Source organism: Heteronotia binoei, chromosome 6 (assembly GCF_032191835.1).
Source record: "Heteronotia binoei isolate CCM8104 ecotype False Entrance Well chromosome 6, APGP_CSIRO_Hbin_v1, whole genome shotgun sequence".
Lineage (NCBI taxonomy): Eukaryota > Metazoa > Chordata > Lepidosauria > Squamata > Gekkonidae > Heteronotia > Heteronotia binoei.
In genome coordinates this window covers 18,262,425-18,276,393 of record NC_083228.1, presented here as the reverse complement: position 1 = coordinate 18,276,393, position 13,969 = coordinate 18,262,425, and the positions used below count along the sequence as shown (strand labels likewise).

The following is a 13,969-nucleotide window of genomic DNA, read 5'->3' as shown; positions in this document are numbered from 1 at the left end:
TGAAATTCAGTTGGTGTTCACTCCCTTTAGCTGCTCAAGATGGATGCCGGAGAGTTTGTTCTTTGCCGTCAACCGCCAGTGTGAAATGACTGCATCTTTTCTACCAGAGCTCCATACAAAATGCGCACTCTCCTGCAATCTCCCAGTTGAGCCTGCATCTATAAAAGGGGGGAAATGCCACAGATATATTCATTTTTGAAAAGCTAGAAACCAACATGGTCAAGAATGCAAATATGACCTTGTAGTAAAGAAGTTCTGTTCGCTTAACCTCTCATCTGCACAATTTGTGTTGCATCACAGATATTATCGTTTTCCAGGTGATCCTGAGTACAATAGCAGAACCCAGGGCAAAAGAAACAACCAAAAGTATGGATTCCTCACCCCCACCCCCTTTTGCTTTTAGAAGAGACACCGGGCACTTTCCTTTGCCTTACAAGTAAGAAATTAGAAGGCGGAAGGAGAGAAAAAAAGGAACCCCAGTTAAAAACCCATGCCAGTTTTGACTGCCCTCAGTCCCAGTAACAGCTCTTCTTCGGCACTTGAGAATGGGTCACAAGTAATTCGCCTTTTTTATTCATCGAGAACAAAATTTACAAAGTCATTCATACATTTTTTTTCTCCTTTTTTTGTATATTTTTTGTCGGTTGGTTTTTTACTGACTTTGAAAATTGGGAATATTCAAAATACACTTTTTTTTTTAACCCCACTTCATTCTTTCATTATTTACAGATATGTACACGAAAAAGGGAAGAGTTTTTTTTTTCCTTCTTCTTCAATTGTATTAAAAATCTCTGCTGGTCGTTCTCCTTTATATGGACGTCCCATGGGATGGCTCCATGACTTCTGGAATGACTCCCCCCGGCACGGACTGAAAGGACATGGGGATGGGTGTTTTCACAGGGCTCTGACGAAATAGTCCTCCGTTTGGCGATCTGTGTTTACACTGTATAGAGGGCATGGTGGCGGAGCTGCTCAGCGGCAGCGGGAGGTTGCTGCCCGAGGCACCTGTGAGTGTCCTGCTGGCCCCGTGAGTTGTCTGTTCTGGTAAAAAGGTTGTGACAGAAAGTTGCGTGTTCTGGTATTCCCGCACGGGCTCGAGGGTCTGGCCGGACTGCATGCCACCGATCTCCAAGGCTGAGATTTCAATGGATGCGGGGGAAAGCTGCTTGTGAGCCAGATCTTCGTCAATTAAACTGTTCATACGTCGGTGGACTTGTTCCAGGTTCACTTCTTTATCCTGTGAGAGGAGAGGGGAGAAACACCACAGTCAATCCCAAAATGCGGCCAAGAAAAGATGGTAATCTATTTGTCTACATGTCATCCAACTTGCCCTTCCACCCAAATGTTGGCCTTTGTGCAGCCTGAGCATCCATTGCTGAGTCTACTTGGGGCTACCTTTATCATCTGGATAAAAGACAGGATTTAGATCAGGCCACCATAAGCTGTGACCCACAAAGTATAATGTAGCCCACCATCCATGTAGGACAGATGACAAAAGAGCTAATAAATTTCTTGTTATTTGCTGCCCACTGGACCTAAAAAGTACAATGGTTACCAAACCCTTGGCAGTACATGGCTCTAGCAGCCTGTGTTGTCCTTTCTAGACAATATTACTTTGGCCTGACGTAAAACATGCTGGATACACTTTTGACAAAAGACAAACCGATACACACTAAAACAGGGGTGGCCAACGGTAGCTCTCCAGATGTTTTTTGCCTACAACTCCCATCAGCCCCAGCCAGCATGGCCAATGACTGGGGCTGATGGGAGTTGTAGGCAAAAACATCTGGAGAGCTACCGTTGGCCACCCCTGCACTAGAACATTGAAAACAATCTTTCCCTGATTTCTTCTTTTGAGTTCTTAAGAGTAACTAAATGTACTACTCAATTGTACAGACACTGGGGAAGCAACATTGGCAACGGATTCTCAATCAGTGGGGGTGGGGGGTGGGGGGGGGGTGTAGCAGGAACACCTTTGCATATTAGGCCACACACCCCTGATATAGCCAATCCTCCAAGAGCTTACAGGGCTCATAATACAAGGCCTACTGTAAGCTCTTGGAGGATTGGCTACATCAGGGGTGTGTGGCCTAATATGCAAAGGAGTTCCTGCTACAAACAAAAGGTCTGTCAGTCAGTGTATACAATAACTGACCTTCTCACATGTTGGTGTACACTGTACACTTTCATTTGTTTAGGAAAATCTATATGGTGTTCCTAGTCCTAAGAACACAGGGAGTGGGTTATCAAGGAAGGAAGGAAGGAAGGAAGGAAGGAAGGAAGGAAGGAAGGAAGGAAGGAAGGAAGGAAGGAAGGAAGTTGACTGTATTTTTACCAAATAGTTAACCCAGTAATGACAAGATATGAGTTCATTAGCACCTTAGAGCAGGGCTTTTTTTGTAGAAGGAACTCCTTTGTATATTAGGCCACACACCCCTGATGTAGCCAATCCTCCAAGAGCTTACAGGGCTCTTCTTACAGGGCCTATTATAAGCTCCAGGAGGATTGGCTACATCAGGGGTGTGTGGTCTAGTATGCAAAGGAGTTCCTGATAGAAAAAAAGTCCTGCCTTAGAGACTGAGAATATTTTTGGTTTACGAGTTTTCAAAAGGCAAAGCTCCCTTTTAAGATAGACTCTCAAAAGCTCATACCCTAAAAATCACGTTTGTCTGTAAGGTGCTACCAAAATGCTACTGGACAAAAATCTTTTTTAAAAAATGTGTATGGCTCGTGGGCTTTTAAACCTAATAAACTCTAACTAGTTCTTCTATTGCAGTCCAACATGGCTACCCTCTGAAACCAGTCATGACAAATATCTTATAAGCAGGCCACAACGAAATGGTAGAATCTGGAGATGTTGAGGGCAGAGGAAGCTTCAGCAAGAGTTGCTTGGAGGTGGATTTTGGGTACGAGTTTAATATCAGGAACAATAACAAAACATTTTATGGAACTAAGTAGTACTGATTATGTGCTACAACCAGTGTTCCCTCTAAGCTGAGTTAGTGCGAGCTAGCTCACATTTTTTCTTAATCTTCCAGCTCACACATTTTTGTCCCAGCTCAGGAAAAAGGGCCCGAGAGCAAACTGATTGATGCAGTCGCTCACAACTTGAATGCCAGTCGCTCACAAAGTGGAATTTTTGCTCGCAAGTCTCCACAGCTTAGAGGGAACATTGGCTGCAGCCTGTATGAGATATCTCAGCACTTGCTGCATGCAGTGCATGAAGGCCACCCAACCATCAGACGATATGCTGAAGCTATTTGAGCCATCGGTCAATGCAATCTACAAGAAATTTCCCCCCTAATGTTTGGATGTTGGAAGCCCAACAGATATAGACCTAAGAGGCAAAGCCCGCCTTCAGATATCTATTCACAGGAGACTTACAACCATACACACACAGCCAAAAAAAAAAAGGGGAGCTGTTCTCAGGAGACCGGAGCATTACTGTTCTACCATCACCGCTCTCTTATTGTTTCAACCAGTTACTGTTCCAATAGCATCTGCATGCAGGAGAACAAATCACGTGATTTTATATAACAGCTGGCTTGGAGCACAAACGAAGATCCTGGGCCTACATTTGTCTGTAAATGGCAAATAGTGCATGCCACTGAGACCATGTAGAAAGGCGAGAGGGGCTAACCTAGTTGAAAGTGGGCTTTCTGTGTGGTCCAGCATTCTACAGTGACTCTCAATATAAAAAAAGTAAAGGGAGTCCCCTGCGCAAGCACCAGTCGTTTTCGACTCTGGGGTGACGTTGCTTTCACAACGTTTTCACAGCAGACTTTTTACGGGGTGGTTTGCCATTGCCTTCCCCAGTCCTCCACGCTCCCCCCCCCCCCCCCCGCAAGCTGGGTACTCATTTTACCAACCTCGGAAGGATGGAAGCCTGAGTCAACCTGGAGCCGGCTACCTGAACCAGCTTCCGCCGGGATCGAACTCAGGTCGTGAGCAGAGGGCTCCGACTGCAGTGCTGCAGCTTTACCACTCTGCGCCACGGGCTCTTGACTCTCAATATAGTGCCTTGAAAATCATTGTTAATAAAATTGACCCCATTTTTACCACAAGGCAACTATTACCTATATTATATTGAGCATTTGTGACCACCAGATTTTTTTTTTTTTAAAATGGATCCCTGACATTCCAAGAGCTGTCAGTCAAGAAGATGGCTGCCTGAAAAGTGAACGAAGGAGCATCTCATCCTTATCATGGACAGCCAATAGGGGAATCTTTTGGAAATTCTACCTCCACTCCCTTCATTATTACTCTCCAATTTGTCCAGTCCGTTTGCAAACTCATAATTCCAATTCCCTCTGTCAGCATCTGACAGAGGCAAAAAAGCTATAATAATCAGGCAGCCGGAGGAAGGAAATGGGAGTAATATATTCTTTGCATCCCCCTCCCCCGCACACTATGCACTATTAGGCCAAAAATAGTCTGAATAAAGAGCAGGGCTTTAATACTGATTAATTGACATCCTCATTAGTCCAGGAATTCAATACTTTGCAAGGCGTAATCACGCTACACAGATAGATGTGGAAAATAGGACTCCGTGGCATACATTAATTCAGCGCCAGCGACTGACCTAGTCAAACACCACATGGAATTTGCTGACTGCATTCTGACTGCAGTTTTGCTGAGGTTAGTTTAGCAATTACTGTCTCTGATTAAATCTGAGCAGAGCTCGAAAAACACCTCCAGAGTCTCCCTCAAGATCCATTTGAACAGTACGAATACCTTAAGGCAGTGCTACTTGGCCACTGGCTTGGAAGCCACGTGTGGTTCTTTGACATGCCACCGCTGTCTCTTCTGAGTGCTGTTCCCCAGTATTTGGCACCTGCCCCATATTTCAGGGAAGTGGGCAAAGCCCTTGCTTGGTTGGGCTTGCAGTTGGCAGGTGATTCCTACCTTAAAAGAGTCACTGCCTGAGGAACATGGAAGCCAGGGGTACTGAACTCATTTGTTATGAGGGCTGGATCTGACATAAATGAGACTTTGTTGGGACAGGCCATGTTGGGTTGGGCTGAGCCATGCTGAGCTGGGCCATGAGGGTACCTCTTTAAGATTAAGTAGCAGAGATATAAATCGATAAAGGATACAGACAAACACAAATATATATTTCTTAAAAAAACTTAAAACATGCTTAAAACATTAGCACTCATTGGTTTTAAAGATGCTTTCGATATATTTCTCCCATGGGATCCAGGGAACCAGGCAAAGGAAGTCTGGCTCTTTCCTTCCTTCCCCAGGGGTCTTGGGAGGGGTGAGCCTCAGCCAATAGAAGGAAGACAGGCTTGGCTCAGTAGCTCTGCTGCGTAATTGAGAGAGGCTGGAAAAGCCAGCTATTCCTCCCCCCCTTCCTCCCCAAGGGAGGAGCCTCAGCCAATGGAGAAAATAGAGGTTTTGCTCTGGAGCTCCTGTGCAATTGAGCAAGCCTTGCAAAGCAAGCTGTGATGCAAAAGGAAGCAAGAGATAGGGAGAAGGAAGTAGATGACAGTCAGTTGCTTGGGGGCCTGATAGGAGCCCTCTGGGGGCCTGATTTGGCCCCCAAACTGCATGTTTGACACTCCTAAAAGCTGTGAGCTCCCTGGTTTTATCACAGGAAGGAAGTAAATGCGGCTGTTTTGGTTAATGGCAATTAATGTGGTTCTCTGCAGAGTGAGTACCCCTGCCTTAATGTCTGCTGTGGCACCACGGTTCATGTGAAACAATATCTGTGCATTTGGATCTTTAAAATGATTAACTGATGATTATTGTCATATGTGTGCTGATGGAAGATTTGGGGTTAGAATAGAACACTCGTCCTGGGTGGTCATATTCCATCTGGAAACCGTACCATTTAAATTCGAGATGCTAATATTGAATGTGATTATCTTGTGAAGGTTTTTTTTTTATTTTTTTGAAAGCTGCTTGGGGCAAAAAAAAAGGATAGAATTGTTTTAAATAAATGATAAATGACCCTAGTCACTTGAGCAAATGAGACAGCTTACAAAACTATCCAGCACAGGGATGCATGAAAACAAAACTGTATCCCATGAGACCACACAAGGAAGTTTTTCCTTACATTAAACGTGGTCATCAGTTACATTATGAAGCATGAAAGGTATCACCTTGGCAAGAAACAAGAATTTTGGCTCCCTGAAAACATTCAGCGATCCATCTCCGGAGAAATAATAAAACTCGCACAATATTTGAGAGAAGGAATTAGATTTAAAAGATCCTCAAATAAGTTTTACCAAAAAAAAAAAATCTTGCAGAAGCAAGATTTATCCAGTTCTCTTTTGAATTCCCAAGACTTTTAGCTCCAATAATCAAGAAGTAGAAGACTGCAGATTTATACCCCGCCCTTCTCTCTGAATCAGAGACTCAGAGCGGCTTACAATCTCCTATATCTTCTTCCCCCACAACAGACACCTTGTGAGGTGGGTGGGCTGAAAGGGCTCTCACAGCATCAAGGACAACTCCTGCAATAGCTATGGCTAACCCAAGGCCATTCCAGCAGGTGCATGTGGAGGAGTGGGGAATCAAACCCGGTTCTCCCAGATAAGAGTCCGCACACTGAACCACTACACCAAACTGGCTCTCAAGGCCTGTCACAGCCAGCTTCATGTTCAGAAGTTCTTCCAGAGCCTCTTTTCAAGATCTACATTATAATCTGGCTGCTCTTCAAAAGCAGCATTGAATTACTTATTCCAGGCAGCTGTTCCTCACAGCCAGCCGTTTTGTACATATGAGTGCATGGTGTAGACCAGCCTCCACATTGTTGTCACCATAAATATCCCTGGGAACAGCATGGAAGTACACCACAGAGAGATGGCAGGCGGGCAAGAAATGGTTTGCCATGTAGAATGACTATCTTACGGAGACAGCTTCAAGCAGCCTCCTCGATATGCTAGAGGAAATATGATAAGCAGCATGTAGAAACAGTTGAGATTGAAAAGATGTTAATTTGTGGATGCTGTTCTCTGACAAAAACTCCTGTTTACATGAGCCTCTGCTCATAGGCAATTAAACCATTCCCCTTTACCTTCTCAGGTTACTTAATGGTAAACTTCTTTCAGCTTTGGATAGGCAAGATAGGTCACTTGCTATCATTTGCCCAAAGTGAAAGTAAAACTAGGTGAACTCTCACCAGTTTATACATTAATACACACATTAGAAGTCAGAATGGCTATCTGGTACAGATCATAGTGGGGGAGGGGCTTTTCTGCATCCCCCTCCATCTGTAGATAACATAGCATGTTTAAATATAGAGAGTATCAACAGAATAAATGCATTGTACAGTTCAATATGTAGTATTTAATGTTAATCATGAATAAGTATGAATGCCGATTCATTAGAGAGACAAACAAGACTCCTAGTTGACCGTGTTCTCTAGGAGAATCACAAATGTCAAGATATCACTTCAGGTTCAGCACCAAGAAGTAATGTCTCACTATCCTTGACACTCTAGGAATTCCTCCAAATCTCCATAGTATTTCTTTATGGTATTGGGTAAATTCCTAGAGTGTCATGGATATTGTGATCTCACTTCTAGGCACTCAACCAGAAGAGATGTAATAATGTTACAAGCCGGAACAAGTCCAGAGGAGGGCAATGAAGATGGTGAGGGATCTGGAGACCAAGTCCTTTGAGGAAAAGTTGAAGGAGCTCAGTATGTTTAGCCTCGAGAGGAGATGACAGAGAGGTGATAGGATCACCATCTTCAAGTACTTGAAGGACTGTCACATAGAGGATGGTGCAGAGTTGTTTTCTGTTGTCCCAGAAGGCTGGACCAGAAACAGTGGGTTGAAATTATATCAAAAGCGCTTCTGGCTAAACTTTAAGAAGACCTTCCTGACAGATTGGTTCCTCAGTGGAAGAGACTTCCTTGAGAGGGGGTAAGCTCTCCTTCCTTGGAGGTTTCTAAAAAGAGGCTAGACGGCCATCTGACAGCAATGTTGATTCTGTGAACTTAGGCAGATCATGAAAGGGAGGGCAGGAAGGGTGGCATTAGTACTTAGTTGTCATGGCCCTTTCTTAATTGCCCAGGGAAATGCTGATCACCACTTGGGGGTCAAGAGGCAATTTTTTCTCCAAGCCAGTTTGGCCAGAGATCCTGGAAGTTTTTTTCCCATCTCCTAGGCATGGAACAGGGGTCACTGGATGTGTGTGTGTGAGGGGGAGATATTTATTAATTTCCTGAATTGTGCAGGTGATTGGACTAGGTGGCCTTGAAGGTCCCTTCCAACTCTGAGTCTATGTTCATCCCAATGTTCTCCCCCATATTTCCCCCCTGCTGCTTCCTTAAGTGTGGGTAGGAGCTGAAGCACGGGGGTGGGAGGCAACTTGGCAAGCCTATCGTAGCGTGACTGAATGCAACATTCCGAAGGGAAGAGCGGGCCATCATTTGTGTACAGTAGCTGGAGGAAGATTGATGCAATAACTGTAACGACAGGGCTCTTAAGCACCACACAAGAGCATCCCTGTTAATAGCAGTGAAATGTATGCAGGCCCCACTGTCGGTGGCAGTGAAGCCGAAAAGAATCGCTGGAGCTGTGTTAGTTCGGATAGGAATGCATCAAAATGACAAGGCAACTTTTTTAGGCTGACGGAAGCGAAGACACAAAATGAGGTTAACAAGTGGATGAACAGAATGGGGATGGACTCCATAGTGACAGCGGTGCATCCCACCAGAAGGAGGATTCTTCTTCCCATGCAAGAAGCTGAAAACTGGGGGAATTGGGTGGCAAACTGTTCCTGGCAAACAGCTCTGCCAGCTTCTTCCCTTCAAAAGACCTGATAATGTCCTATTCCCTGAGGTGGCCTTTGCAGCCATGCCCAGCAAACTGGGAGGTTTCCATTTGTACTTCTCCTGGATGGCAATGATACTGACTTATCTTCAATATTTACAAAAGACTTGCAAACTTGCTGGAGTACCTGATCGCCAGTTCGAGAAATGTCCCATGTAAGTATTCGATTCTGCTTTTGCGTGTGTGAATTCAGTGTGTCAGTGCGTCCACAAGATAGCAACAGGAAGCCAATTTGAAATTCAGTGCCAACTCTTGGCTTCATCTCGATGCTTTGAAATGGGAATGGATTTCTTGAGGATTGCTGATCCTCTAGAAGGACGACTAAAAGGCAACGCAACCGTCCCCTTGAATTGTGTTGCTTGGCTGTTGATGCTATTTGGTAACAATGGACTAAACGATAAGCACAATGGTGGGACCTTTTTCACAAATGAGGTAGTTGTTGGCATAACCGCCAACCATTTCCCAGTCCTCTGGTGTGATGCGGGGTCATTTCTCTCAAAGTTTGTTTTCTAAAGGCAAACCTTTGATAGCCGGCCAAATGCATCCAAGGAAACCTCACAGACTTCTCCGTGTGAGCTCCTTATGAAGAGGCATTTGGGTTTTAAGCCCTTGTCAACAACTATTTTGGAATTGACTGAATGCTGATAATTTTCAAATTGCTGGTAAACGTAGTGGTGGTAGCACTCAGATCAGGGATTCGCAAAACTATCTCTTCCCCACCAAAGAAATATTATCAAGTCTTCTCAAAACTCTTTAGGTGACCTTTGAAATCCCTCAAATCTTTCAATTTGCATCAAGTTTTGCTCCAAGTAAAATGACAGCACATGAATGTACAGAAACCTTTTTTGGGGGGAGGGGGAAATCCATGTTACCTGAAGGCTTCTGACTTCCCTTGAAATCAGGGGTGGAATTCTAGCAGGAGATCCTTTGCATAATAGGCCACACCCCCTGATGTAGCCAATCCTTCAAGAGCTCTCAAGGCTCTTTTTTTTGTAAGCTCTTGGAGGATTGGCTACATCAGGGGTGTGTGGCCTAATATGCAAAGGAGCTCCTGCTAGAATTCCACCCCTGCTTGAAATCTTCAAACATCATGTAATATTTCATCTAAAGTCAACCCCCCACACACAAATTTTTGTCTCAAGTGTTGCTTAGAAACACCATTTAGAAAAATAAACATGCATAGGTCTGACTGATTGATGCCACACCTTGGTAGGCTCTTTCCCACTTGACCACATGTAATCTCCTCCCCCCCAAAAAACTCTCCCTTTAAATGGACAGGGAGGATAGCCCCAAATATTCATGGTCTCTTCACATTCGCTAACCTATCTCAGAAATGGACACTCCAGCACAGAGTGAGCCAGATACATAGAATGGAATGCTGCGTTTGGGATTTATAATGGCCCTTCAGATACTTGAATCAAGCTTGGTTAGGGAAGGCGAAAGATCCAAAAGCAGCCAAAACAGCAAAACTCTGTGCTCACAGCACACAACTTATAGTACTGAGTCCATGAAGTTGAGTTCAGTGGGCAGGGAACAAGATTTGCCTGCTTGAGGTATCGAATTTGAACTCTAGTACAACCACCTAAAACATACTGTGTGGTATTTCGACTCCTGTAGATAACCTTGAGCCTCAAAGGCAGATGACACATGAAGCAAATACATCAAATACATCAAAATAAATATAAATCTAAAAGGGCATCAGGCCGGAGGAGAGCTGAGAGTGATTGGAGGCCTTCAAAAGTTGATTTTGATCAGTTGGAACTCTCTGTCTGGGACAGTGATGCTCTGTACTCTTGGTACTGGGGTGGGTGGGTGGGAAAGGCAACAGTGGGAGGGCTTCTAGTGCCCTGGCCCCACTGGTGGACCTCCTGATGGCACTTGGGGTTTTTTTTTGCCACTGTGTGACACAGTGTGTTGGACTGGATGGGCCATTGGCCTGATCCAACATGGCTTCTCTTATGTTCTTAGTCAACATGGTCTTGAGTTAGAGGGACAAAATATTTGACTCAGGACACAGAATTCTTAGGAGGGGGGAAATGTACCCAAAGAGGATAAATGACATGTTTTACAGGAAAACGGCACACCAACTGGTTTTTTTTTAAAAAAAAAAATCACCAAGTATAGTGGATGCGGAAAGTGTACTTGGTGTCACTGAAGTAGAGCGAACTGAAATAGTAAGGAAGAGGTTTAAAAAAAGGGAATAAAAGTAGTCCCTTGTGCAAGCACCAGTCATTTCCGACTCTGGGGTGACGCTGCATTATGTTTTCATGGCAGACTTTTTACGGGGTGGTTTGCCTTTGCCTTCCCCAGTCATCTACACTTTCCCCCCAGCAAGCTGGGTACTCATTTTACCAACTTCGGAAGGATGAAAGGCTGAGTCAACCTGAGCTGGCTACCTGAATCCAGCTTTGCCGGGATCAAACTCAGGTTGTGAGCAGAGCTTGAATTGCAGTACTGCAGCTTACTACTCTGCGCCATGGGGGCACCTAACGAAGGGGTAGTATGTGGGATATTTTAGGGAGTGACTACAAGCCTCAGATTGTTGATTCCACACATGATTTTATAAATTGCAGTATGTTCTTTCGATGCTCTCAATTGGTGAGCCTTTAAGCAGACTATGTCCCAAACTGGACCCGTGCTTTATCGGCAGAAATGAATGCCATGGTAGACAGGAATAGAGTAGAGTTTGAAACCGTTCAGTGTTTTGGATTGGAATAACATGCCTGAAACCTGTTCTTTCAGCCATCACAAAAGTGATCAGCTTTAATGGCTAGGTTTTCAACATCTTGTCAAGCTTTTATTGGCACGGTGGGCGTTGAACATCTGGGAAGAGGTAAAGAGCTGGCGTTATTTTGCATATGAATGCCATTTGTTTCCAGGAATCAGCAACATTGCAGCCTAGCAGCAGCATCGCAGACATTTTAACGGTGATTTACTTAAAAAAAAAAAAAGTACTGGGACACTGTTGCAAATTTCTTTTTATTCTTTCAGTTTTCTCTTTGGTATATCGGGCTCACTCTCTTCACTTCTATCAGTAAAGAAATGGAGATAGCCCAATAGGTTTTATGCCAAATATGAGACACTTCCATATCTAACTCGCTGAAAACCTTAAGACCTACACTGATTTCACACTAGGCTTGTTCTGGGTGGAGAGCCCTTTTGCTCCCGGGACTTATCTCGGTTTTTGTACAAGCTGCCCCGGAGTTGCGAGTTGGCATGCCACTTTCCCGCAGCAAGTGAGATCCTCTTACAAGCGGGCCAACTTGCAGCTCCAGGGCAGCTTGTGTGAAAACCGAGAGAAGCGGCGGAGGCAAAAGGGCTCTCCACCTGGAACAAGCCCTAGTGCAAAATCGGCCATACTGATTTTAGATAGATGTATACCACACATATTCTTAAAAGTTAGTTTGTATGTGTTTAAAGGCCAAGAACCAATTTCACACTCACCTTATGCCGCTCTCACGTTCATCTTCTCAGCGTGGCTTTCTTCCAATTTCCCACTATCTGCCCCGGGGTGCAGCAAGGATTATCATTTTCATGCAGCAAACAGAAAGTGCTAAAAACCAGTTTCTATTTGCTGTGCAAAAACTTCGATCCTTGCTGCAGCCCTGGGGCAGATAGTGGGAAATCAGAAGAAAGCAGCGCTGAGAAGACAAACCTGAGAGCGGCGTAAGGTGAGTGTGAAATCAGTGAAATTCTTGTTTTACTTTTTGCCAGGATAAAGACCATTTCATGGAGTGGGCATGTGGAATGATGAAGATCAAGTGAGTAAAGCAATCCACTGGAATCCAGGCCCACCTGTCGAGAAAGGGTCTCTTGCCCCATTCATAACTTTTACAATCCAATCCCATTTTTCTGGTATTTTTTCTTGCTTCCACAACTGCGCATACAGTGTCCTAGCAGTTCAAAGCAAGTACCAGATTATAGTTCTAGCTTCTTTTGGACATTTTTCCATTTGTAATTCCAACAGAAAAGTCTCTGCAACTTTCTTAAATTTGTATCCCAAGATCCTAGAAATTTCTTGTTGAATCATCTGCCAATACTTTTTTGCTCCTTCACAAGTCCACCACATATGGTAGAAAGAACCTTCATGTTTTTTACATTTCCAACATCTATCTGGCATCTTATTGTTCATCTTTGCCAATTTTTTAGGAGTCATTTTAAAACAGTTCTCTTTAATACTATGACACGTTGAAAGCTTTATAGAATTCTTCAACAAATATTCCCAAGTTTCCATCTGTATTTCTTTATTTACATTAATTGCTCACTTAATCATTTGAGATTTCACTACTTTATCTTCCGTAGACCATTTTAAAAGTAATTTATATAATTTTGAAATTAATTTTTCATTGTCTCCAAGCAGAACTTTTTCCATTTCTGTTTGCTCTCTTCTTATTCCTTCAGTTTTAATATCATTTTCCACCAAGCTTTTTATTTGTTGCATTTGGAACCAATCATATTTATTATTCAACTCTTCAGCAGTTTTCAATACTATTTTGCCACTTTGTATTTTTAATAGTTGATTGTATGACAACCACTTTTCTTCACCCGTCTCAGCTGTTATTTTTATTACTTCTGCTGGCACTATCCATATCGGTTTTCTCTTATCCCCATACTTCTTATATTTCATCCATGTATTTAGCAAATTATTTCTTATATAATGGTGAGAGAAAAAACCATCCATCTTTTATTTCCCCATAGTACCTATAAGCGTGCCAGCCAAATTTATTTCCATGACCTTCCAACGCTAAAAGTTTTTTGTTTAACAGTGTCATGCATTTTTTTATCCACACTAGACAAACTGCTTCATGATATAATTTTAAATCTGGTAATTGGAATCCTCCTCTCTCTTTTGCATCTGTTAAGATTTTCATTTTAATCCTTGGTTTCTTCCCAGCCCACACAAACTTTGAAATTTTCCTTTGCCATTTATTAAATTGTTTATTGTCTTTCACAATCGGAATAGTTTGAAACAAATACATTATTCTTGGCAAAATATTCATCTTAATTGCAGCTATTCTGCCAAGCAATGACAAATTAAGTTTATTCCATTTTATCATATCTTCATCCATTTTACGCCATAGCTTCTCATAATTGTTTTTAAACAAGTCAATATTCTTCATTGTTATCTCCACACCCAAATATTTTACCTTAGAGGTAACTTCACATCCCATTATCTTCTG

The 13,969-nt window shown here is 43.2% G+C and overlaps 1 protein-coding gene across 3 annotated transcripts in view; it reads right to left on the bottom strand.

The window, feature by feature from the left end:
• Positions 1-546: 546 nt before the first annotated feature.
• Positions 547-13,969, bottom strand: part of GRID1 (glutamate ionotropic receptor delta type subunit 1) — a 1,287,113-nt gene continuing 1,273,690 nt past the window's right edge. For 2 of the 3 annotated variants that reach the window (XM_060241077.1, XM_060241078.1), the window contains exon 16: positions 547-1,237. In XM_060241077.1, coding sequence (XP_060097060.1) covers positions 809-1,237 — 429 coding nt within the window. In that variant the 3' untranslated portion in view covers positions 547-808. The remainder of the gene's footprint in view (positions 1,238-13,969) is intronic. The other variant, XM_060241079.1, reaches the window with a different exon arrangement.